The following is a 27,898-nucleotide window of genomic DNA, read 5'->3' on the forward strand; positions in this document are numbered from 1 at the left end:
GCTACCTTTAAAGTACAAGCAGAATTTTGAAATTGTTAATGAATCTCGTTAAGGTATGAATTGCATACATTCATGCATAGTATAACATTTGAAAAATATGTCGTCTTTTTAATAGAAGAGAAACAGTTTAACAGCAAATGTGCAATTTAAGGGACTGGATTGAAAATATTGAAGCTTGAGAATGGGAAGTGGATCATCAAAAAAGGTAAACCGTACTAAGGCATGTTCAGCTCCTCAGTTCGTTCTTGTGTGCTTTCAGATATCTGAGTAAATAAGTTCTTGAACTTACTTAAACTTACAAGTGCTTTGGTGTTAAACACTGCAAATTGTCTACCATTTTATTCATATCCAAACAGTTTATAAGTGGCCTGTATTATACATTATACTTATGATTGTGTGAACTTTTTGTGCAATTGACTGACAATTCATCAAATTGTCTTGAACAATTTTAGAATTGCCTTTAACATTTTTGACAATATTTTGATGTTCATAAGTATATGAGGTGCAATAAAAAAAATCACCTTTGTACTTTTGTCAAATTTTAGAGTAGAAGAAATAAATTTGAATCAAAATGAAGCAACAACTATATTCCATTAAACACACTTACCTTATTAATCGCATATAAACAATCTTTTTTTTCACAGCAAATAAACATAACTCACACTGATGTCTTTGAGAATGACTTTTTTTTCAGGCAAAACCAAACATTTCGCAGTGTTATCGTCAAGAACATATTGCTGTAGAGGCACCAATTCCAGCTGAACGTAAGGAGCTTCAGCCAGTTGAAGAATCACCAGCAGAGACATATGCACCAGTAAAGGAAGATGTCGTTGAAAAGAAGGATAAAGAACCCAGACAAGAGAAAACAGTCGAGGAAGTTGAGAAACCAACTCTTAATCAATCAGGTCTCAGTATTATTAGGCTGTATGCTGCAGGCCTATAGACTTAAGTCTTGCAAATCCAAATTAGGAATTGTCAGATCTTTGTTTTAATATGATATGTAAAAAGAATTCATGCGCTGCAGCTACAAAATCGGATGTATGATGTAATGCGGTTGTAAAATAGTGTGAATTAAAAAGACCCCTTTATTTAAATATGTAAATAAGTTTGCAACATTAATGTGAATTAGAAAGCATGCCAATGAAACTTAAATAAATCTTGGTGAGGAACAAAAGGGAATGATTAATTATAGGTAATTACGCGAAAAACAGAAATGTGTTGACTGAAAGACCTTTTCCTATTTTACCTACTACATATTGTTGAAACGTCCTCAGACAATATCAGGTTTCAATTTATTAACTTTAAAATAGCAATAAACAATCAAGATGAAAGCAATGTTCATATACCCTTTTTATAAGTGATAGGTTAATCAGAAACTGTTATGAAACTAGCTATTTCAATTTAAATTATCGATTCTTGTGTAATGACAGGCACTTATAGGTTATAGTTAGGGGACATTCAAACGATATTTTGAAATTGAATTTATATTGGCTGTGAACAGAATTGTTAAAAAGTAAAATTCGCTTGTCAGCCTTTCAACACTTTCAGCGCTTTCATTAATAACAAGATATTAATCATAATGAACATCGCCATCAATAGGGCCATTATCAGCACCACCACAGTCATCACCATTACAGCCAGATACCGTCATGTCATCATCTGTAGCAGCATTGTCACAAACCATCACCAATATCACTTTCATCATCACTGTCACTATTGTACTATGAAGTTCTGCTTTCTCTGGAAAAAACGTATTTGTTAAAAATGCACGATAAGGATGTCGTTGATTGAGAAGAAACATAAACAACTCATGACTTATTTTTCAGGGGAAAATTTCATTAAGACAGCGGACGGTTTTAACAACTCACCTTGGCCATACTACAACTATGTGAAGTTAGGCTACAACATCAATGGGGGTCCTGGAGGTAGCACAGGCCTGGCTTTCATATCATGTTCCTATGGTGGGGAGGGGCAGGATACAACGGCTGAGTTAATCCTTGTCAAGGGGGGCGTAGATTGCAACCACTTCGCCTCAAAGTCCCTTTACAAAGATCATGAAGGTCACTTTGGGCCGGAAAATCACTTATGCACAACTGAGGATGGCACGTTTGTGGTTCAGGGCTTGTTTGGATGTAATCATGTGCGCATGTACACCAACGACAGCACATTCTGCAACCTGAGGGATGGGGTTTTCGTTTATGGGGATGAGGGCCCTACACCATTACCTTTGAATGTGAATGGGGCTAGAGGAGGGCAGAATGGTGGGGGACTGACAATGATCCTCTGCAGCAATGTCCAGGATGGCAATACAAACAATGCCATCTACCTGGTAAGGTCAGGATTCAAAGATAACAAGTTCACAATTAAATTGTTTCAAGGAGACGACAAGTTTAAATTTAGCGTAAATGGTGATGGCACCTTGCTAGTACAAGGAGCACCCAAATCAAAGTATGGCATGTTCCACAACAGGAGTAATCTTATACTGCCCACCAATCATTGTTATGTTGCACAGACTCAGTTCATTGATGGGAAAGTACCTGAAATATTATATTCTAATATTCAGGATCATGCAACATTTGTGGTTCTCTGTTCAAGTAGTAATGGAACTGAAGATGTCTCTGTTTCTGCTGTATACTGGTTAACAGTGAAAAATGGAGAGCTTTCCTCTGTCAAAGAAATTTCTGGACTTTTCCACAAGTCCTTCACATCTTCAGATCTATGGTCATTCGAGGTAAATAATGAGAGGCTTTCTGTCACAGGTCCTCATGGCCCAAACAGGTATGGTTTGCTTTCAAACGAGCAAGCTACACCGATTGACCTATCATCATCAATCCACCAATCATGTTGCCTAGCGACTGGGGAGAGCACCAAGACAAAAGGCAAGGTCAAGGTCACAGAATATGGGGTCACAGGAGAGGTCAGCAAATGCACACCAATAAAAATCCTGTTCAACCATGAGGTGGCATGTGTTATTCCTGATGAGATGCTGCAGCAAGAAGGAAAGGGATTTACATTTTCCTATGACTGGAAAGACACAGAGAAAGCTGTCGGCCTCCACCTTGTCAGGGTGTTTGCTCTGAGACCACATTCAATAAGTAAGATCATTTTGACTATGCATTTATTGATTTGTTAAAGTATGTGGAATCTAGTTACAGTTTAAAATGATTGAAAAAAAGTACAAATTTTATAACAATATGGGTAGTTTTTATGACTTAAATACAACAAAAGTATAAATTACAATGTTTTAGAAGTATTTCTATATAAAATCTCACTCCCTGATAAAATGCTGGTCCAATGTTAGGAGGTAAAGACTGTGATGTAGAACTGTTTGGTTCCCCATATCATCTACTACACCAGAAGGAGGGCGTGGCCTATGCCCTGAATGTAGCAGGGCCCGCATACCAGGCTGTCAATGATGTTGTCTATTCTAGCGAGTTTGGGCAGTATGCAAACTTTACCAATGAAGTAAAAGAAGGTAGAAATAATAAAAGTGATTGTTTGATAAAAATATGTTTTGGTTTGAAAGCTTTTAAGTAGTTTTATTCTTATTTTCTTTTTATACATGGACACATTTTGCATTAATATATTTGATAGGGTAGGAGAAAATAGAAAATACAAAAGTTGACAAAATATTTAAAGCACAATCAAAGGCAAATTAAGGTCACACAACATTTCAGACATGGTTTTACTGTGAATTTAGAAAAATGCATTTCAGTATGAGTCCATAATTGTATTATGTGTTATAATCATTAGGAAAGATGTTTACATGTGAGGGTGAAGTGAAGTACAACACAACCCGACCACAGTCCATGCTTAAGTCCCTCGATGGCTTCCTGTTTGCCTCCAAGAGAAACCCACAATCTGACGGCCATGGGAGGCCAGGGTATCTTACCTATGAGGTTACTCTTTAAGCATCACTCTCTTATCTAGCCAGTATATTTGTTTCTATTTACCAATAAAGAAATAATTAGTAGTTTGAAATTGGGCTTCTTGAAAACTTCTTATTTCCTTGGTAGGCAAGAACTGGCGACGAAAATGAATATTTGTTCTTAAGCAATTTCATTTCATGCCAAAAAAATGACAAACATGCATATGTTGGTAACTTTTGTTTCAATATTCAACAATTTCGGCCCCAATTATAAGTGTTGTTTATATGCTACATATGTTATACATAAAACAGAATTTGTCTACTACGGTGTTAAGGAAAAAGTCTCTGACAGCAGATGGAGATTGCCCAGGTTCAAATTATGCTTCCAGAAATATATATTGTTTAGTTTTTGATGATTTTAAATAAATGACCTTATAGTCTTACTTCTTACCTTAGTATGATTTTTAAGTCCAATATTTGATTACTTTAGAAATGCAGCTAATGCACCAGTCAGTTGTAACCACGGTCCCTCCACCCCCATTCCACCACCATCCCCCACCCCCAGGTCCGGGGGTATACCGGGGATACCCGGGGAAATGGGCCGTGTTTTTATCTGCAAGGTGGCCCCGCAGTGCTGGGTAAATGCAGTGGTTTTGTCTTTGTGCCAAAAATGGTGGGGAATGGGCCTTACCCAGGGTCCCTGGGGTGCAGGGGCATTTGGCGGGGATTTTACCAGCAGGCCCTCTTTGAGGGCGGGGACTTTACCCGGGCTTGGCTGGACCGAAAGTCAAAGTCCCTGCTAATCCCCGGACCAGGGCGGTTGTGGTTACAATTGACTGGTGCATAATTTGCCTTTAAACTTATATGTATAGTGTAGTGGCAGTGTGTTGTGTTTCAAATGAATTGCCTTTTGAAGCATTTACAATCTAAAGGAATATTTATTTTAATGCAGCACATACAATGTTTGTTTTACCGTTTTGCACTTCTATTCTAATTAACTTTCATATTTTTTTTCTAATTTTTCAAGGTGAAAGACATTCCTAACGGGGAGTACATTTTCCGCCTACATTCTGACAGCAAGTCCATCAACATGAAAAGCAACAAGACCGATGACATTAAAGTACAAAAATGTTATAGCATAGTAAAGTATATACTTACGAATAAGAACATTCATTTGAAATTGAAATTGTATGTGAGTTTTTGATAAAATTATTACAATAACAAGATAAAGATAATTGTTCAACTAATTCTTGGCTATTTTCTTTACTCCTGATAGAACTTGCTAAGTTTTTGTTTTGGCCATAGTTATGCAAAAAGCTTATTGATGTGTCAGTATTATCGTATATATTGACTACTAAGCAGATCAAAATGTTTTAATGAGTCAACTAATTAACATAACCTGTGAAGAACTTAACAAAGTTTTATACAATAATTATTGACTCCTGCTGAACAATATCTAGAGAGGTCACATCTGCTCATTTATTCTTCTGACTCAAACTAACTTCTACTGCCTTTTTGGGAATTACTTTTCAACTTGTAAAATTTTAAACAGCATAGCAAATGGAAGACATATATTGACCTTGGCCCTGTGACCTTGACCTTATGTATTTATTATAGGAATTAAAAAATCAGAAGGAACTAATGGATATCCAGAATTTCACCTGCTACACAACGGAAATGGATGTCTCTGTAAAGGACAAAGCATTCTGCTTTAATACCAGGACTGTTGATATACCAATTGGTGAGTAAGATGGTCAGCTCATAACGTTGCTCTACAGATTTCATAAAGCAGTAATGTGTAGCCCAATTTATAAATTTTTAGCTCAACTATAAGAAAAATTAGGAGGCTGTTCTATTCTCCCCACAGGCTGTATCTGCGTTTGGTAAAGATTTTAGGGCAAATTGGCATTTTCACTTATAACTCCATTACCCTTCATTCCATTCACTTCATACTTCACACAGTTGTTAACGTCACAAAATGAGGTTACATAACCCCATATTATCTTAAATACAATTTATGGCCCCTGATTGACTTAGGAACTTAGGTTAAAGTTTTTGTGAACAATGTGTCGGGTTAAAGTTTTACATCAAGTTGGGATTTTCACTTAATTCTTTTATACCCTTCGTTCAATTGACTTTATACTTAACACAGTTGTTTACGGCCATCACACAGTTTGGCTTCCTAACTCAAATATTACGGTATCTTTAATACAAATTATGGCCCTTGATCATCTTAAAAAGTTTGGTTATGGGCAACTTTGGGTTTAAACTCAGTTCTCAAATACTTTTCATTCAATGGCCTTCAAACCTGATTGGTATCATAATCATGGCATGAACGCAGTTTAAGTGTGTGGAGTCTGAAGGACACCACGCATACTTTAACCAGCCCAACTGTGTTCATATCCCCAATAATGACATCAATCATGCAACTCATTTTTTTTTTATATTTACACCAAAAGTTCATTAGGGCAACTTGAGATTTTCACTTAATACTTCTATACCCTTCATTCAATTAACAAAATACTTCATACAGTTGTTCAAGGCAATCACACAATTAGGTTACACAACTCCATATTAACCCTAAATACAAATTATGGCCCTTGATCGACGTAAAAAGTTTGGTAAAGATTATGGGCAACTTTGGGTTTTAGCTCAGTTCTCAAATACTGTTCATTCAATGGCCTTCAAACATTTAGGGATTGAATCGTGTGATTGATATTGATGTCATAATCGGAGTATGAACACAGTTGGGCTGGTTTAAACGTGTGGATTCTGGAGAACACCCTGCATACTTGAACGAGCACAGCCGTGTTCATATCCCCAATAATGACATCAACCACGCAGCTCATTTTTTTATATATTTACACCTATAGTTCATTATTGTTTTCCATAATTGTTTTAAAGAACAACAATTAGTTTCATTTAAGAAAACCTTGCAGGAATTATATCCACCCATTCTGTTAATAGAATGTTCCGATCATATGACCTTATATAACGCAGTAAAAATGGTGTTTGGGGTTCCTACGGTCAAGTTCAAGGTCACTTTTACTAAAAATAGAAAAACTGTTGGTACTGAATAACTTTAGTAGACATATTGCCCCCAAACTTGGTATATAGTAAGAGTTTATACAGACTTTCCATGGGTATGGGACCCCTAGGGTCAAGGTAAAGGTCACTGTTACTAAAAAAGGATGGTCATTGGGTACTGAAAGTCTTAAGTTAAGGCTCACATATTGTGACCAAACTTGGTATGTAAAAAGAGTTTAGGGAGGACTTCCATAGGATTGCATTTGGGGCCCATAAGGTCAGGGCCACTTTTACTCAAATTAGTAAAACAGTTAAACTTAATTGATTTTTGTATTGCTTTTGACGAGCACATATTATATCATTATTGTATTCATTTCTAAGACAAAGCCACATATAGCTGACTGCTCTGTCCTACAACAGCTCTTGTTTGGTAAATACATGCTATTATATCCCAATGGTTAACTATTTTGAAACAAATATGTACAGTAGGTCTAGTTTTCTTCACTACAAGACATATATTCATCTGCACAATGATTATATTTTATTTAAAACATCGACACAGCTATTAAACACTAGTTTAATACCTTGGTTCTTTAGCATTTTAATTATTGAAATGTGTCATCCTTTGAACAGAGACCATCTGTGGGTTTGCACTGCTGGACAAATCCAAGTACCAGGAAAAAGAGGTGCTAGCCGACAAGATGACGGCCAGCGAGAAGGACAAGCTTGTCGACACTCTCCAGCCCATACAGAACAGTGTCACTCGCAAGAAGATGACAATCGTCGGCTGGTCACCAAACCTTCTGGTCAACAGCAGTGCTGAGGTAGGGGGCATAATTTCATAAATTCATTTCAATGAACAGTTCCATAATATTTATGGAATTAATTGAATAGGCTTAGATTGTTGCATTTGATATTTTTCAGAGTAAATCCACTATCACAGTTTCATGTATTGGATAGGCAAACATAAAAGCATGTTGTTATACCATTAAAGCATGTGAGTCTGGCTATTGCTTTGAGTCCATATACAGTGTGTGTATACGACATGATAAATTGCATCATAAATGCTATGTTGGAAGGCAATATTTTGCTTTGAATGAAAGATAACAAAGATACAAAGATAACTTCACTATTTCTTCACCATTTTAAGCGAAACATAGCGCAGTCGAAGCCGCTTAGGGAGCCCCACCGAAATAGTGACAATCTATAAAATACTCAAATTTGATGTGAAATGTCCACTTGCGTTTCAGTTAACTCTACAGCATTTGAAAGATCTTTTAATCAGATTTTTTTTTGTACACACATAGCTTGGTACCATGGAGAATTGGAACGTAAGCGGTGACTTCAACATAGCAGATGGAGGCTACACAACTGAGAAATGTTTCCATACATCACATATGTGGTGTAAAAAGTACCAGGAAGTTCGCCTCACTGACCACTTTGATACTGCATACCTGGACACTGCACCCGACATTCAGGTCAGTGATCACTTCATTGTGTAGTTGTATCAAGCATGAAATCAATTAAATATTTGTATATAACTTTCCTCAAAAACCAATCTGATATTGATAAAGAAGTGAATCAGCAGAAGAGAGATTTGTTGCCATTTAATACCAAATTAAATGAAAAGGAAAAAAGTTTCCGAGCTCGCCAAAGGCTCCATTCATTACTATTCCAAAACTGATTTCCTTATTTAAAGGATTAAATGGCAACTGATTTAAGATCTAGTACTTTTATGTGAAAGTAGGTGCTGGAGATGTACCGTGAGGGATGCTGTGGTGGGGGATTCTATAAGCTGACAGTGCAGCTCCTTTCTGACAATGGAAATGTAAGCTAAGTATATTTGTTAATCTTTAACCTTAGAATATAATATGTTTAGCTCAAACCTTAGTTTATTTCTTTGATTGCAGAGCATGTGCCTGTATTTTTCATTATATTATTATGAACTTATATTGCTATCACTTGCATTTTGCTATTTTTAAACAGAATTTTACCCTTGTTTAAAGCTATATTAAAGTTATGAATCATTAAACAAAATATTTTTAATTGAGCTTTGTTTTTTTAAAGAAGAAAGAGTAGGATTGTCATAGCCCTGTTGTTGTCGACAATGGCAGTGTTAACACTGGCTGTAACTTAATGCACCAGTCAATTGTAACCATGCCCCCACCAGGTCCGGGGAATAGCGGGGACTTTGACTTTCCGTCGAGCCAATCCCAGGTAAAATCCCCGCCTGGTGGCAACAAACTGCTGGTAAAATCCCCGCCAAATGCCCCGCACCCCAGGGACATCCTAGGTAAGGCCCATTTCCCACTATTTTTGATGCGAAAACAAAACCACCACATACACTCAGCACTGCAAGGCCACCTGAAAGGTTATAATTAGGCCCATTTCCCCAGCTATCCCCGGAATACTACCGGATCCGGGGGCTGGGGTTACATTTGACTGGTGCATAAAAGCTGACACTCTTGTTAATCAGCGATGCATGTGACATGAATTTGGGTTCAAAAGGGTACCTACATACTTCCAGGTGATAAGTGAGTACAGTACAGGTCAGCTGGGTACCATATACAAAGAGTGTCAGTGGCAGAAGGCCTCCCACACTTTTACAGGTTACGGCCCTGGAGTTACCATCGTTGGCTTCACATCTAAAGGTTGGAACAATGACTAGGAATCATTTTAAATAAATGCATAGTTAATATAGATTCATCAACAGAATTGTTTAATGCACAAATAAATAAATGCAAACATTTCATCATACTTTCTTTGTCTTACTTAATCAATATGCACTGAGATTTACAGATAGGGTTGGAAAGCATGTGAGATTTCAATATAGAAGTGTCTTGTGCTATTCAATACTTTTCCATTATAAGTTTGATCTAATATTCATTATCACTTCTTGTGTTGGAAGAACCAAAGTTTTTTCTAGCATATACTAGTAGTACAGATATGTTTAAAACATAGTCTGTAGTAAATAATGAAGTGTCAATGAAATATTAAGAGCAAACAAGGACTAAAAGCATTTGATTATCGTCTTGTGTAGACAATACATTTATAAGCAGAAACAACAGCAAGCAATCTAATGTAATATGTGATGCTAAAATGTATTTTAAGGTAATGCAACTTTAAAGGATAACATTTATGGGTGAAAAGTAATTAATATAAGTAAATTAATAACTGTATTAATAACTATTACTGTGGTGTTTTTTTGTAAAATTCTGAGGCATAAAAAAACAAGCTGTTTTGCTATTAACTTCCTACAGGAAAAGATGACAAGTTTTGGGGTGGTCATTTTGGTACCATAATGTCTGGGGCAGAAGTTAGGGTGAAGCGGCAGACCAAGGGTGCCAAAGGTGATGGCTACGAGGACATTGAAACGGTATGTGGTTAATCTCTTAGATGTATAGCATGTTCAGTGGAATAAATGAACTTGAACACAATTGTGGGTAAATAAATCAATGACAACTTGTAGCTACACAATTTCATTAATCTGAGACTTGGTTTATTTTCCAAATAGATGTATAAGAAAGTTGTTATGCCATTCTGAGAAATCCTGAACTAACCGGCCAAAATACTTCAAGCCCCGAGAATTTTTTTTATTCGTTACAAAAAGTCTTGTTTACCTCGTTTGTTATTGGCTACGCTATCTCCACAAGAGAAGAGTACTTGTTGATTATAGTATGTAACTATTGAACATAGTTACATATCGTATTGTTCGTAACATGATTTATTCGATACTTTGCAAATATCATTTGATTTTTTTTATTCATTAGAAAAATACATTTATGCGAAAACAACAAACAAGCAATTTTAAACACAATCAATGCTTATAAGTTATATCAAAATTCATTGAAATTTACACATGGATAACAATTAGAGACAAAACTAATGGTGATAGCATGTTTATTCAAACTTTTGAAACATTAAAATTTGATAACAATTATAATAAAATCAAGTGATTTGTAATGATTAGCGCCTTTTGCTTAATGAAGTCAAGCAAACAAATCAAGGTGTGAGATTCTCACTTGAACCCGCAAAAATGACATCAACCCAAGGAAACAAAACAAAGTGTGAAATTCTTACATGGGACCGCGAAAATGACATCGAGCGTGGAGAAATATCGACCCTCAAGATATCGAGCCACTGATCGAATTTTATATGAACATACAGTAAAAAAAAATCGGTCCTTTTAATCTGGTTCGAGCCAACGCGGATATCGAGCCATGAGATATCGAGCCAATGAGTTTCGGCTGTAGTCGATATAAACAGCTGCTTCGTTTTGCTGATTCAATTCAGTGTTATTGGGGAGTAACAGTCAAAGAAAATATTTTACATTGGTATAAATCGGTTGGCTTGTGGTGTTAAGGGGGATCATGATGAATGCCCACATGTTAAAATGTTCCATTAACATGCATTATGGTGGCTATTACTGATGATGAGTCTGATCATGTGACAGGGTATGGATGATGGTGTGGACAAGATGATCTCCCAGATAATCCGGGATGAACAGGGACTCATAGACTCTTTCTTCGTGCAGATGGGTATGTATTAGCTGGAATGGGTAATATTCATGCCTCCCATGTGTCTATAACCAAGGAATGAATTTCAATATTTCAACTGCTTTCTCCATTGTTCTTTTGTGCTAACTGTTTCTACCATTGACCATGTGAAATCCAAAAATATCTATCGAAAAAATCACTTATTTACTGAAATGTTTCGACATTGCTATATACGGGGATGTTAATGTATCAACTCAAAACCAGCAGGCTATTTTTATTTCCCATCTTTTTTTACCTAATATTTACATTACCCACTCTGCCCTCAGACTTACCTCAAGATGAGGAATTTGAGCGTCAGACCCAGGTGCCTGTGGACATGGCAAACTTAAAGTCAAACCTTAAAAAGCGCAGAAAGAAGCGTAAGAAGCGTGAAATCCGGGTGTTTGTCTCCAGCACGTTCCGAGATTTCAGCAAAGAGAGGGAGGAGATTATCAAGAAAGCATTTAGAGAGGTGAGAAAATGAGAAGAGTTAATGATATGCCTTGTTATACACTTTTATTCTCCTCAGGCCAGTTTCAGTAAACCATCATGGTGGCAACTTCAATTATCTTAAATCTGTAGGTCAAACAGCCTTATTAGCAGATTGATTTTCGTTTCCTTAACTTTGTGTTCATTTTAAGATCTGGATTAAATTCAATTCACACAAAAGTGTAGCAAATTATCAAAAATAACATGGGATAACATGGGATGGATAACATGGGATAACTGGAAAATAATATAAATTTCAGGAAATATATGAAATTTAAACATTTGGGGTAGTTTTTATATTTGATACATTACATTCAATGAATATTTTAGACTTAATGATAAACAATGTGTATTTATTTGAATGAAAAATATACATTAACTTTGTCACCATAAAAAAATGATATTGATCATACAGTATGTTTAAAATGAATGATTTTGAAATTAACATAATACAAATAATCTAAGTAAATCTAAGTTTTCTGTAGAACTGTAAATTGTACTTCATATTTATTACTTTTTGTTTAAGAAGTCCAAATTTCCATTTCATTTTTAGGTGAACAAGCTGTGTTCCGAGCGTGGTGTTTTCTTCACCTATGTGGACTTGAGGTGGGGAATAACGTCGGAGCAGACCAAAGACGGCAAAACAATTGCCATCTGTCTCCAGGAGGTAGGGGCCAATGTTTCCTTGTTAATCAGTTATACCAGCTGTAGGTTGGAGACCACCAAATACATTTCATGCGTAAGCCACATCGCGCCATTTTGGTCTTTCGGACAAACCTTTGCTTTCATGTAAAATTACGTAAAACATTTGTCATTATAAAACTACATTTTTGAAATGATATGCATCATTAGAATATCAATATTGCACGTAGCTTATAATTTTAGTTGTTATCCTAACATGGAATCTTTATGGAACATAAAAAAGGAAAAGATTGATGATTCAATTTTTATTTTTTTAAATCAGGCCATTTTAAACAGACACAATGAAATCAGTCCGAATGAAATCTGTGGTTTCTATGGAAACATGAAGTAATTGTGATAAATCATCAAGATAAACGACATTCCTTTAAAGATGGAAGTTTTGAAAAAAAAAAATGAAAAAAAATGATTAATTACTTTTGGCATATTATAGATTATTTCGTTTATTATAATAATGTCTAATGGGCCAAATTGTGGGTCGTAGCTCATGTATTCTATATTGAATTGACCAATTTGTGCACGAAGTAACACTGATTTTTAGATTTTCATGACTCCCAGCACAAAACATGGAAAGAAAGTTACATTAAGCTGGTGTAGAAAAATTAGACGGTTGAAGAAAAATAAAACTATTAACATTACCACTGTATATTCGATATAGTGCCTCGGTGACGAAAATGTAAACAAAAAAGTAGACCAAGAAGATACAGCATGTTGAGCAAGTATTTTGAATTAAAAACCATTCAGACTCCAAATGTATAAGGATGAGCTGCCCGATTTCCTGATATGATAAAACATGCTTTAACTCAGTGTTATGAGTGAGGAATAGAAAAAAAAAACAATGCATGTTACACTGAGTAGTCATTTCCCCCAATCCTATAGGGAATAAGGTAGGGACTTCTTGTTTATAAGGGATATATAGTAATGGAAGGTAGGTGTGTGCATCCAAGCAATCGTGCCCAGAGCATAAATTAAAAACTCTTTGAGGTTTAACTTCAAACTTCATATACAGATAGATCTCATTTAGGAGAAGTGCAATGTATATAAACCATATGATAACTCTGAGTACAGTTTTTTTAGCTGTTGCCCTTTATTAGTTTTCATACTTAATTTTTAATTTAGTTTTTAATAACTTGAAGTCTTTGAGATATTGACTTGTAAACAAAATAGTCCAAAATAAAAAGAGAACAGTACAACTAAGAAAAGGGAAACTTGATTTGTATTAAAGGTGGTAAAAAGAGTCGTGACAATCAATATGTTTATTTGAACTAAATGTTGAAACTGTTTTTTTCCAGATAGACAGATGTAGGCCATATTTCATCTGTATGATGGGTGACAGGTTTGGCTGGTGTCAACAGGAGGCAAAAGTTGACGATGTCCTAAACATGACCTTCAACTATGCCATTGAAAACCACCCAAACCTCCAGTGGATTGAGCAGTACCGATACAACAGCAGTGTCACTCAGGTGAGAGTGTTGGATAGTGCTTGTTTCAAATAGGACCAACATTTCCTCTGCATTATCATTGTGTAAAACTTTGGCAATAAATCAAATACTACTTATGATATTCTTATGAAATTAGGTGCAGAAAATACACATAATATGTGAATGTGTAGCAAAGCCTATACAACTGGCTTCAATAACTGTTAATTGATAAACTGAGATGGTCGAGCATTTACATCCCCTTGCCGTGCTCTTAATCTATCTTTGTTGTGTAGATATAAAAATGATGTTGTTTTCATTGACAGTTGGAGGTGTGTCATGGAGTGTTGAACAGTGATCAGAAAGACCGAGCTTTCTTTTACATGAGGCAGCCTGTGACACCTGAAAGTGTGTCCGAGTCTGAATACCAGGTTAGAATAGGAGAAAAAATAATAATACTGGGATGATAAAGTTCAGGATTTGTCCTGAAATCAGGATTAAATCAGGATTGAGAGGTTTATATTTCTACTGTCTACGAAAGTTGTTCTTGAAGTTTGCAAAATTTTAACATAGAAATACGAAAATACGTGTTGAAAATATTTGTAAATTGATGCAAATTAATTTCAATATAATCTACATGGCCTGGAGACAATTGACGTACTTTTTGTTAAGCTTTCATGTTATGTATGATAGATGCTTAAATTTTGTGAAGGTTTTATTTTCACTTATATTTTAGATTCTATATCATATAAGGGATTCAAAACTTTGCTGTAATTAAATACCACCAAACACCTACCATATTATTAAATGGAAGCATTTTCTATTATCATGATTTAGTAATAAATTTCACTTCTCACAACTGTTAAAGTGAAATTTAAATTTAATTTTTTATCATCAGCGTTATGCGTCCGAGTCTGAATGGCACCATGAGAAACAGGACCAGTTGAAGTCACGAGTGAGGGAGCTCAAGGACGAGGTTATTATACGGGACTTCAAGGTTGCAACAGAGGTCGCCGATATGATCAAGAAGGTAAGAGTAATTTAAGTAAAATAAGTTATTAAAAAGTTTTTTGGGCTAATTTTATTTTAAAGTACAACTTATACAGTTGATGTATCATTATCATAGTTCACATACGATTGAGTGTCTCAACAAACAAATGATGTAAGGCTTCTGATTTTCTGCGAAAAAAATTTGCTATGAAACTGTTTGAAGGTATTACCAGGCACTAGGTTCATGACTTCACTAACATAGTTTCACATCTTCACATCTTCACTTACACAAACATAGTTTCACATCTTCACATCTTCACTTACACAAACATAGTTTCACATCTTCACATCTTCACTTACACAAACATAGTTTCACATCTTCACTTACACAAACATAGTTTCACATCTTCACTTACACAAACTTAGTTTCACATCTTCGCTATGACAGTAAACATAATTTATGTATAGCAAATCCTAAATTTCTCACTTAAGTATTTGTGTAGTTTTACTAGCAATTCCATATGGCCAGAAGTGTTGTGTCATTTTTCTTTTATTATACCAAACATTTTATTTTACCATTCAATGTTGGCAAATCGCTTTTGATCTGTTTTATTGAACCTGGCCATGTTTACTTGGGACATTTTTTTATATAATGTAATGTTGTGATAATTGCAAAGCTGCACTCAGTAGTTTTATGATGTCAGCAGTCCATATTTTACATTTGACAGGTCGGGACTGGCCACAAATACTATATGGCCTTGTGACCTCATAAAAGTGGATTTTTATCAAAATAAAGTGAAATACGTACCGATCTACTTTATATATAGATAGGAGGGAAACATTTATTTAAGGTATAATATACCTGATATATTTGTCATGTTTTTGTGTGGTGGTCATCACCAACTAGAATTAACTTTCTAGTGTATCTAAAATGTTTTATTGCATTCACAAATAAAGAACATGTTTATTTTAGGACTTGGAGGATAGTATAGAGGAGGACTTCCCGAAGGGGACAGAACTCACAAAGCTTGAACAGCAGCGCGAGGCACACCAGGCATTTGCAGCTGCCCGGACTCGCGTGTACATTGGGCGCAGGGAATACTTTGACAATATACATGAGGCCAGGGCCAAGGGAATCACCAAACCATTCGTGCTTATGGGGGAGTCAGGTATATAGGAATTTTCCTACAGAAAATATGTTTCAAATTTTTGAATAAGTTACACTGTGAGATATAACACGGTAAAACCATAATGCAGGCATTATAGAGCATATAAACTCAACAAGAAAAAACTTTCAGTTACAGCAAGCAATTGAAGGTACAATTAAAAAACTGTGATCGCTCGAGGACACCAGAGTCCGAGCTAAGACCTCGAAGGAACCAATGTTTCGAACGACCTGCATTTCCATTACCCAGTCTGTTATGAATTGTCTTGGAAGTCGTCAAACCGTATGTTTCTTCGACACCGATTATGTATTGTGATGTGGATATCGCTCATATGTTCAAAAGCTGTGGTATACTAAATGTAAAAATGTAAAAGAAAAACCAAAAACTGAATAAATAGTCAAGTTTATTTTTACAAAAAGCACATTTTCTAAGCAAGCAACATTGAAATATGACAATGCGTATTATAATCATATTTATCTTCTCAAATGCCCTTATAAACTAATAGCGTCATGACTAAACAGTGATAAATGGTTTTTCACACTTTATCAAATTTCCTTTCAACTGTCATTACAATTCTTACAACTTGCGAAAATTTACACCTAGCAATTGTTTGTTTATTTCGGAACAAGCGTTCGGGAAAAAGTGTGAAATTAGGGAGTCATTAGATTTTGTGCATGATTTGTGTATTTGGGACTGGCTCTTGTGCTCACTTCCTCGACTTTTCTTTAGGTTTCGATGCAGCATCAGTATATTTTATATGAAAATAGAAGGAAAAATGTTCGGGGCTAAGCTTCAACCACGAGGGACTGCCGGCTCTCGAACGACTGCCTGTTTGAATGACCGCAGTTTAACTGTAAATTATAACAACACAAAATAAAACGGTTACAAGGTTCAACAAGTGTAAAAGTAATGAACAGACATAATTATGACGGTAATGCCTCTGGTACTGCACTATAGGTACTTATTTCTATGTTCCATCTCAAGTAGACACTGTTATTCAATATAAAAGTCAGTGTCTGAAGAAGTTGAAGAGACAGAGCCGGATACATTTATATTTATTAGGGATGCAAACGAATATTCGAATATTCGATCGAACATTTGATATTCGAATGTCAAAATCGGTATTCGAATATTCGATGTTTTTCGTTTGATTAAAAGAACACCTTTTGCCTACAACTGTGTTGTTGTATAAATGTACTTGTCTTGATTTTACAAGGATTGATCCCTGATGCCAGAGGTGTGAAGGTGATGACACTATACACGTGTCACATGTTATAAGGGACATATCGTTGACTATAAACAGTACTCATATTTTTACGCAATCTGGCTATGAGACAAGTGACATCAATATGGAATAAGCTACTTAAGTGATGTCATGGCTGCAAATTAAGCTGTGCGATATAGCTCAAATCGCGGTATTGATATGAATGACATGCGCTAGTTATGTGCTCTGAACTGTTTTCCATGTTTCAATATAACGTTGGTGCTGTGAAATGTTACTGCATAGAATATCATTTTAGGACATTGTTGTACAATAGATGAGTCAAAATTCAGGGTTGTTTGGTTTTATTATTGAACTAATTCCCGAGTAGGTTCGTTTTTTCCATAGTAATGTTTAGTAGAGATCAGTCCCTGACCGAAGCTGCTCTTCCTACAGAACACCATTGTACCATCCGTTGGTGCATCATAACATTTAACTGAGAATTTACGATCATGGCCTTGTTTATAAATATGAATTCTGTTGAATTGAAGTTAATTTGGGTTTTTGTTTGTTCAGAATATTTTGTTTTTTGTTGGATAATTTGTTGGCTAATTTCGGGAAAAATCATCGTCCGTCGCATTAACCGGCTATTACAAAGGCCCCGGCTATAACTGTAGCGAATAATAATAATAGTTTACTACATTTCTTAAATATTCATTTTGGTTATCGAATATTCGATTGAAAGAATTACCGAATATTTGAATATTAATTTTGCCATTCGTTTGTATCCCTAATATTTATACACATCACATCTCACTGTCACTGTATATCCACTTACAGGTAGTGGTAAGTCAGCGCTAGTAGTCAACTGGGTGAGAGAAGTTGAAGAAACTGAGCCAGACACGTTTATGTTTGTACACTTCATCGGCTGCTCTGCAGACAGTGCGGACTACTCCCAGATGCTCAGGAGGTAAGAGGCCTTTTACTGAGCCTACACTATGCCATCTATTGGTGTTTGTAGTGTTCGAGATGAGATATGCACTTTTTGTATTTCGTACATAATTATATATTGCCGAAATCATGCCAAAAAATATATTTAACCATTGTAAGGATCAAGGCAATGCATATTTAAGACATTTAAGCTTTGAAATGGCAAAAACCAGTATGATCTTACATATAGTCAACTAATATTACAGGTTGTATGAAGAAATAAAGACAAGTTTCAGTTTTGACATGGACATCCCTTCGTCCGACAATGAACTGATTAACTCGTTACCGAAGTGGTTACGCTTGGCTAGTCAGCTAACTAGGGTCATCCTCGTATTTGATGCCCTCAACCAGATGGATGACGGGTCGGGACAAGACGGTAGGTGAACTGGTATCTTCCTTATTTTCATAACTGTCTTAATATTGCTGGCAGTTAAATTGCTTATTTTAAAGTAATTATGTTCAGAATAGTTTGTTTATAATCCTACTGTTGATTTGATCAATCCTATCTGATAAAACACAGTGTAGTGCAATTATTTATGTCCGTTTTAAGACTGATTTTTGTCAATAAACTGCACTTGTGTCAAATATGAGACATTTTATGTTTGGGGAAACATACCTCTGTGAGAAACAGACACCTTCTTTGTGAGACTATACTCACATCACTGTCATACTTCAAACATGTATTGCCAAGCTGTTCTATACAATTCCAGGCACAGAGCATGACCTGATGTGGGTCCCTACTGACCTGCCGCCCAATGTCTTCATTTTGCTTTCCACACTCCCGGGCAAGGTGCGATCTTGGCTCATTGTCATAAAGATACATTTTATCCTGAATTTTTGTTGTAAAATTGCTGATTTACATTTTTCTTTTTTTTAATTCATTTGCATATAATTTATAAAGTAGTTTTAGGTAAAAATAAGAAAAAAATATGTTTTTGGCCATTAATGTTTGTATAAAGGATCACCCATAATTCAAGCATTGTTTGATACACTAGCACAGCAATGAAATAAACATTGATGTTGGTTTTCATAAAAAAATGAACATCAGCTTTTCTTTGGGGAAAATAATTGGGTATTAAATTTGATGCATTTCAAAGTGATACTGTTTTAGGCAATGACTGCATGTGATGGTTTTGGCTGGCCTAGCTTGCGAGTGCAGTCCCTGGATGTGTCCCAGAAGGAGCAGATAATCACTGACTACCTGGAGGGCATCTACGGGAAAACTCTCAACCAGGACCAGAAAAACATGATTGTTCAGGCAGAACAGACCAGCAACGCCCTCTATCTCAAGTCTCTATTGGATGAGGTGGGTCTAGACAACAAGTTGTGATATTCAATGATAGAATTTGTTCTTATATACTGTAAACTTTATTTAATTGGTTGATAATCGAATTGACAGTGTAACAACCTCTTTGAATTTAACAAAAAACAATTATGAAAAAGATGTAATTGTGATTGTTGGTAATTTCAATTCAGGTGAAATGTACCATCATAAGAATTTTGTTCTATTGAAACTAGTGTTGTGCCGATGATCAATTATAATCGACAATTGATCGGAAAGGCCTACGTCGGCAACAATCGATATTTGTGAAATCAATTATAGAAACCAGGGACGTAACCGCTAGAGACTTATTTTCTTTTTCTGGTTTGTGCTAGTTTATGTTGAAATGTTAAGGTGTTACTTCTTTAAATTATCAAGTCATAATTATTCTTATCAAATCAGTAAGTAGATAGAGTACCTTATTTCATTTTCTTTGTAATTTTACTGCTAAAGGATTTGTTCTCAACTTCTCATGTTTGTCAGTGGTTCAAAAGTGACATTTTAAAACATGTTACCGTTTACTACTTACCATGTAAGAATTTAGTTTTCTCATTTTTCTGAAAGAAAATGTTCTTATAAAACAGATCGATTAATAATCGATCATTGATCGGTTTCATAAACCTATTATCGATAGTAATTTTTCCGATTCCCAACACTAATTGAAACTAGAATTTCTTGACTATAAAAATATCAAATTTAGTTTTCTTCAAATTCAATATTTTAAGGTTCGCATGTATGGATCCTTCCGCACACTGACAGACAAGATTCAGGACTACCTGATGGCCAGTAACCCTGGAGACCTGTTTGCCAAGATACTCTCCAGGCTGGAGGGAGACTTTGAAAATGGGGAAGATGATAGGTACAGGACTGTGGAATCATTATAAAAGCTTTAGTCTTATACATGCACGTCTTATACATGCACATGTTCCTGCTGAGACTTGAGTGGTGTTGCTAGAAAGACGGATATACATAATTTAAAATGTCACTCCAATAATTAATAAAAAAAATTAGTTGTTATTATAAAACCAACAGTAAAATATGATGAACCCAGATGATTGAAATGTTGGTTACCATATATTTCGATGCGTTTTTCAGGAAGGAGCTTGTTCGTGACTCGACCTCGGCTATCTGGTGTTCACACAGGGGCATGTCAGAACCTGAGCTGGTCGAACTGCTTGATGTAAGTCTCCTTCACATCTGTTTCAAATGCAAAACAATGTAATGGCTTAAGCGATCTTTGAGTAATTGGAGGTCTTCTGCTTTGAAATCTCAGTTTAAATGTACATGGGGTTTTGATTTAAACCATTGAGGCTTGTTAAATATTATTGTTCATATTTCGATTATAAAATAAGCTAACTTTTCATTACTTAACTCCTGTTAAGCCTGTTATAACATTTTTTTGTATCACAAACCACACAGATAAAGAGTGCTCTTTGGTCACCCTTCTACCTGTCACTGTATGAGAACCTGATCAATAGGGATGGCATCGTCAACTTCTGTCACGACCATCTGCGCCAGGCCGTGGAGAAAAAGTACCTACAGTCTCCTGAGGATAAGAGAAATGCCTATCTTAAACTGATTGACTTCTTTGATAAACAAGACATCAACAGTAGAACAGTAAGTTTGTTTAATAATTTTAAGACATTCAATTTTTATTCCTTTTTTATTGATACAAAAAAAATATTTGTTGACTGTAATAAAATTTAGTTTAATATCACGTCAGACTCCAACTTGAGACCTTTAACAATCTTATTTTTGTGTCTGCCTGCCAACCACTGAAATAATTAGTTATGTACAATGATCATGTTGTCTTACAATATAATGATTTACAAGATGTTATTTAAATGTATTAAAAAAAAGTATTAAGAGTGATCTAGAGGTACACAAGTTGTTGTCTGCCCAAGATGTTTTGGGTTGAAACCACACATGGGGTCATTCCTATGCCCTCTCAAAAAGGACACCAGTTACATGGCTTTTTCTTTGCGAAGATTCTTATCAGCTTACAAAAAGCAGCTAAGCTAAAATGTATAACCACTAGTTAGTATGAACTCTATCCAAAATACTTTCCTCCAAATATCAAGTACGTACTTTGTTGTTAAGGTTGAGGAGATGCCCTTCTTGTTGACCAAGGCTGGGGAAAAGGATCGGCTCCTTGTGTACATCAGCAACCTCCAGGTGTTCAATATACTCTCACAGAGTGAGGAGGGCACCTTCGAACTCATCAAGGCGTGGAGATATGTAAGCCTATCATTCATATATCATATTCATTTTCTAGCTTGCAGATGGTTTAAAGAAGTAAAGCACATTGTATAAACTTGAATAAGTTGTACACATGTTATCTTCAGGGTTGTTTGCATATCTTAATCATTTGATTGGTCAATAGTAATTTGTTGATAAATATTGACCAATCAGTAGCATTTTGGCAAACTTTGACTAAATTAAAAAGTTAACCAGTTTTATTTAATTGGCAGCAGCATATTGGCATAGTTCTAGTATTGTTGGCAAAGATAGTTTTGGCCATAATATTTTATTCAAAAACAATTACTATTCAATGATTTCTAAAAAAACTTACACACTTGTTCTAATAACAAGCCATAACATTGTCAAGTTATGCCCCATGGCCAATTGAAAAATGGACGAGCATGGAGCTCTCATGTTTATGCACGCTTTGTGATATGTGCTATATGATAGAACTTGTATACACTATTGAGTTGTTATAAAGATAGTGAATCCTTGCATATTTTTACAGAACAGTTGTTCTGAGTATTTCACTTACTATCAGTAAACATCTCTTAACAACGTAATGCAAACTTAATACCTTCCAAGAGCTATTTTATAAATAAAACACTACATTATGAAATAAATATGAAAGCAGTCGTAACAATTTTTTGCTACAGCAAGTTCAAGCATTGAATAACACCTAACATGTTTCTCAAAACTTATTCTTGTTAAAGAAAACTCAACCATTATCCTGTTTTTTTCATGATTTTCTCCAGCTGGGAGATTTGTCGAAGGCTGAGACAGCTTACCTCGAGAAACTGGCTGATATTCCCATGACTCACATCTATCAGGAATTTGATTACTACAGTTCCCTCTATGGGTATGTTGGCATTTTGTTTTGTACTGGCTCTTTTATTCATCTTTTACATGATGCATATTGATCTACCTGTGTCTTACTGCTGTGGGCACTTACATGTGTTTGCGGACTATACTGCCTTCTTCATTTATAAACAAACCACCTTCAACTGACCATTAATTTTAGATAATTCTTTGCTATAGCCATATTTTTATGGTAAAATAGCCACATAGCTTTACCGTTTGTACCGGTTTTTTATTCCTTGGCTTGTCCAAATAATGCAAATGAAGTAAATTGCAGGCGTTTGGCCCATTTCTTCCTGCAAGTTGGTCTGGTGGAGGCAGCGCGTAATGTTTACACAACCCTTGTTGAGCAGCTGGAGCATCAATACGGGGCATCACATGGCACCATCGTGTACAGCGCTAACACACAGTTATACACATACAGGTGTAAACATCCAGATGTTATTAAGGTAAAAATTGTTGTAGTAAAGGAAACCTTCAATATTATGGGCATCACACTAGGCTATTGTGAACAACGCTCACAAACAGTCATACACATACAGATGTAAACATACTGCTGTCAATAAGGTAAGGTCTAAATAAAGGAAAGCCTTGAAAGAAGGGGCGTCACATGGAACAATTGTGTACAATGCCGACGAACAGTCACACTGGGTACACAATCATGCAGGTGTCAACAGCCCTTTTTACATACATAAAAATTGATGTATGTGTGTAAAAAGTATAATTACAAAGTCGTAAGTGGAGTGACCTGTACAAAGGTTGTAAGTGGAGTGACCTGTACAAAGTTGTTAGGGGAGTATACTGTACAAACTTGTTAGGGGAGAATACTGTACAAAGCTGTAAGGGAAGTTTACTGTACAAAGTTGTTAGGGGAGTATAATGTTCAAAGTTGTAAGGGGAGTACTGTACAAAGGTGTTAGGGGAGTATACTGTTCAAAGCTGTAAGGGGAGTATACTGTACAAAATTGTAAGGGGAATGAAATGTACTCTTCACAAGTTGTATGGGTGTATACGGCTGGTCAACTTGTCCCTCTGTACACACTATCTTGTACATGCTTCATTTCCAAAATCCCTGGTCAGATCTGGATGAAACTTCACAGGATTGATTAATAACAATGTATATTAAAATAATGAATACTTTTATATGATAATAATTAATAATTTCAAAAAAATAATTTTAATATATGGATCATGTTTGGCAAGTAGTCGCTTAGTTGGCGTAAACCTTGCTGGCAGGTTTTGTGACCCGTTGTCGTTACCAAATGTTTGCGGGTCACAAACATTTTTTTATTCCATCTTTGTGAGACTTGGTCAGAATATTTGTTTTCATGATATTTAAAATCAGTGTGAATATTGGTCATCCCTGATAAAAAAATAGGTAACTAGCTCAAATATTGAGACATTTTGTGTTAATATTTCTTATTCCTCTCACAAAATTATTAAGTGTTCATTCAATCTTCAAAAAACTCAGTCAGAATATTTCTCAGCATGAATAGGACCATTTTTAATATGGGTCATTTCCGGTAAAAATCAGGTCACTAGGTCATATAATGTTTATTCAGACTTCATGAAACTTGGTCAGAATATAAGTCAACATGATATTTAAGACCAATGGGAATATTTGTTGTCTGGGGTCAAAAACTTGGTCACTAGGTCAAATCATAATACAAAATTTTGTGTTCAAGTGTCAAATTTGTTCTTCTTAAATACAACAGTGCTTTATATTCAATCTTTAAGAAACTCATGTCAGAATATTTATGAGCATGACATCAAAGAACATATGTGAATATGGGCAGCAGCATTTACTTTTCCCTCTTTTACCATATATCCTACTGCAAAATTTCATTTGTCAAATGAAAACATAGCTTTAATGTTTCAACATCAAGGCATTCACTCAGACTATTTTGCAGAGTTATGGCCCTGTATTTATTTTTACAATATAGTTTACATCTAGATTTTTGTGTGCACTTAATCTACAAACTGGGCCCTATCAATTCTGTTATAGCTCTGCCAAAAAAATGTCTAAATTGCAATTTGCAACCATTCAGATATCCTGGTAATTATCTCTCTAGTGTTCTTTTTGACGAAGTTGAAACATCTATGATAAATTAAAAGGATGCGAATGGCAGCTTACTCTGCCTTGTCACTTGCCAGAGGTTGTTTGTCATAGTGATCTTAAAAGTCAATTGAAATATACAGCCATTTGCTATTGTTGATTGAAGAAATCCCTTTATTGGTCAATTGAATGGTTGATTGACAACCAGCGTCATGTTCACTAGTGTCTAATTGGTATCCTCAGAGCCTGATAAAGCTGGGTGAAGTGTACTACAAGATGGGGGCCCTCGATGATGCCGTAGAGGTGTACACCGATTCCATAAACCGGCAAAACCGCATAGAGACACCTGCACACAAACTACAGGTAGGCCTGTTAAAGAAATGTTTAAAATATATTAATGTTGAGTGCTGCTTTTTGATTAACTGAGAAAAACAGGGATCTGCTTGATGTAGATTGCCAAAGAAAAAAAACAGAGGAGGGTTGGGATCCACTTGATGTAGATTGACTAATAAAAACAGAGGAGGGTTGGCATCTATGTTTTGGATTGCCTTAGAAAAAACAAATGCCTAAACTACACAATTAATCTTGGTTATTAGAATGAAGCATTTATCATCTAATCTTTAGTCTTGTCTGATGTGGAAGTTATCCATTCCAGCTATGTGAGGGACTTCTTGGCTTGGCCACAGTTTATGTTGGCAAAGAGAACATGGCCGAGGCAAAGAAACTGCTCTCACGATCACTGGAACTCTCCACCAAAATACTCGGCAAGAGGCACCACTTTGTGGCATCAACTTTCACAAGGGTAGGATTACCATTTCAGAGTGAAATTTACATAATTACAATATTGAATTAGTTATATCTGCACCATATTGTCTTTTTAAAGTATTATAACAGACTGAATATTTACAAAAAAGTAAGGCTATATTGAATCAATGATATGAAAGTACAATATAGTATACTCAGTTCAAAAGCTGTGTGAGCTTATTAGTATATATATTGTACCTTGCCTTGCTGACTTTAAATAAAACTTAATTTAAATCATATTACTTTTGTTTCATTTTTAGTTCATTTCAATACATGTACAATTTGTAAATATTGTTTACAAGATCCCCTACATCATTATAATTTATATCATATCTCCTCTGTTCTTCTCCCAGTTGGGCCAGCTATCATACCGCCAGGGGCGTATAGAGGAGGCTCTTGCATACTTCCTCCAGGATTTGAAGGTGACACGTAGCGAGGTTGGCACATTCCATCCAAGAACGGCCATCGTGCTAAACGAGATCGCACTTGTGTTTGATGACAGGAATGATGAGCTGGCGGTGAAACTGTACGAAGCTGCACTCAAGATCTTCCTGGAGACTTATGGCGATAAATACATCGGCACTGGAATCATCAGGTAATTTGTGTTTTTTTTTGCATTTCTACTGTGCTAGAATTTATACAGTCTCAATATAGTTAAAGTAGTTCTATTAATTATAATCCAATTTTGGCAGCAACTTTTATCTATATTATTCTACCTGTAACCACGTACTTAATTGCTTTTTAACCATTTTTTATGTTTTCCCAGGTACAACCTTGGAGCATTCTACTTTGCTCAAAACTACTTTTCAAGGGCGCGTTACCAGTTTGAGAAATCATACGCCATACTAAACAGCTTCCTGAGTGAGGACCATCCTGACACCAAGGCTGCCAAAGAAGCTTTGGAAACTGTCAAAAATATTTAGCCCTCTGCATTGTTAGATTTGTGTAGCGATGCATCAAAGAAGACATATGATTATTTATGATTTTGTCTTTGGACTTACTGCTTACTGTTTGGTTTTGTCTGTGTTTGAAACATGTGGTCAGTGCCTTTAGGTTTGTAAATACGGTACTTTGCTTAAGCCTTACATGTACTGTGGCAAAGCTACACACATTTTTATACAAGTTACTCATATAAAAATGTGTGTAGCTTTGCCTTATACAAACCAGCTGTTACATTTATATATTTTTTTATATAATGAAGTCATATAGCATCATTTACAGTATACAAGAACTGTTCATTAAGATTTTTTGAGCAATGATGTTTTTTTTCAAAGTGACTTGTTTGAAAGAAATGATTTTTAAAATACTCAAATATATTCAAAATACTCTTATTTATAGTTAAATATTTCTAAAGTTTGATTGTTTTATAGTTTATTTTTGTTATTAAGTTAATTATAGTCTTTAGAATTATTGCTGATTTCTATATTATGAAAATGTAACTCTTCCATTTTGCAAAAGTTCTATACTGCATGAGTACTTAAAATTAATCATCACATTAATTTCTGATAGTTCTAGCCAGTGTTTAATTGGGAATTCCAATTTTGCCTAGAAACGAACAAGAATGCTTTAGAAAAAATCAAAAGAATATTAACATACAATCATAATATTTAGAAATAACTGCTGTCTTTACAGTTTCTCAGTATTACCCAACTAAAGACTTATTCTACTATTCTATGATATTGTAGATGCAGATATCTCTACTTGTATCATTAAAATGTTCTACAATGAATAGATTTGTTTTTGTATATCAGCCCCCATGTAGATTCCTTTGACGTTGAACAAGCTGCACTTTTGTCGGTAGTCGAGAGTCTCTACACAGCAAATGGCGACATCGAGCCCGTTGAAAGAGCCTTTGACACAGACATAATGCTCTTTCATGCAATCGCAACACAGAATAACAAGTTGAACAATAAGCAGATAATTATGTTTACTATGACATAACATTTTGTTATGTTGCATATAAAATAGAGGTGCAGCTCTAATATTATCTTGTTCTCAATTTATTAATGTACCAACAGTACTTATTTCAACTTTTGACTTGATTGTGACCTTGACCTTTGAAGTACAAGCCTGGGTATTGTGTGTGACATGCCACCTGATCATTGTGAACCTTCATGGCAAGTTTTTTGAAAACTCTTTAATGATACAGCCCACTACAAGCAGGCTTGACAAAAACTGTAAGGCCCTTGTTAAATAGACAATTTTTTAACTAATTCAATTAATGTTTGATATTTT

At 35.4% G+C, this 27,898-nt stretch overlaps 1 protein-coding gene across 1 annotated transcript; it reads left to right on the plus strand.

Annotated features, from left to right (window-relative positions):
- On the plus strand, positions 1-26,940 carry LOC128213332 (uncharacterized). Its single transcript, XM_052918943.1, has 33 exons — positions 1-205; positions 695-905; positions 1,827-3,095; positions 3,302-3,475; positions 3,754-3,899; positions 4,896-4,988; positions 5,486-5,609; positions 7,529-7,719; positions 8,203-8,373; positions 8,643-8,723; positions 9,423-9,546; positions 10,156-10,271; positions 11,349-11,433; positions 11,718-11,902; positions 12,473-12,586; positions 13,911-14,081; positions 14,363-14,467; positions 14,935-15,066; positions 16,000-16,195; positions 18,234-18,363; positions 18,590-18,759; positions 19,094-19,173; positions 19,495-19,689; positions 20,430-20,563; positions 20,800-20,884; positions 21,124-21,321; positions 21,805-21,942; positions 22,701-22,804; positions 23,081-23,252; positions 25,103-25,222; positions 25,515-25,661; positions 26,017-26,258; positions 26,430-26,940. The coding sequence occupies exons 1-33, from the start codon at positions 182-184 to the stop codon at positions 26,584-26,586; spliced, it is 5,784 nt and encodes a 1,927-aa protein (XP_052774903.1). The 5' UTR covers positions 1-181; the 3' UTR covers positions 26,587-26,940.
- The last annotated feature ends 958 nt before the right edge of the window (positions 26,941-27,898 follow it).

This window comes from Mya arenaria, chromosome 13 (genome assembly GCF_026914265.1).
Source record: "Mya arenaria isolate MELC-2E11 chromosome 13, ASM2691426v1".
Classification (NCBI taxonomy): Eukaryota; Metazoa; Mollusca; class Bivalvia; order Myida; family Myidae; genus Mya; species Mya arenaria.

Bases quoted from the DNA above. Each gene is read 5' to 3' on its own strand.
- LOC128213332 (XM_052918943.1), top strand. From the start codon at position 182: ATGGGAAGTGGATCATCAAAAAAG. The intron at 14,082-14,362 runs GTGAGAGTGTTG...TTTCATTGACAG, and splicing joins ACAACAGCAGTGTCACTCAG to TTGGAGGTGTGTCATGGAGT. The intron at 21,322-21,804 runs GTAAGTTTGTTT...TTTGTTGTTAAG, and splicing joins AAGACATCAACAGTAGAACA to GTTGAGGAGATGCCCTTCTT.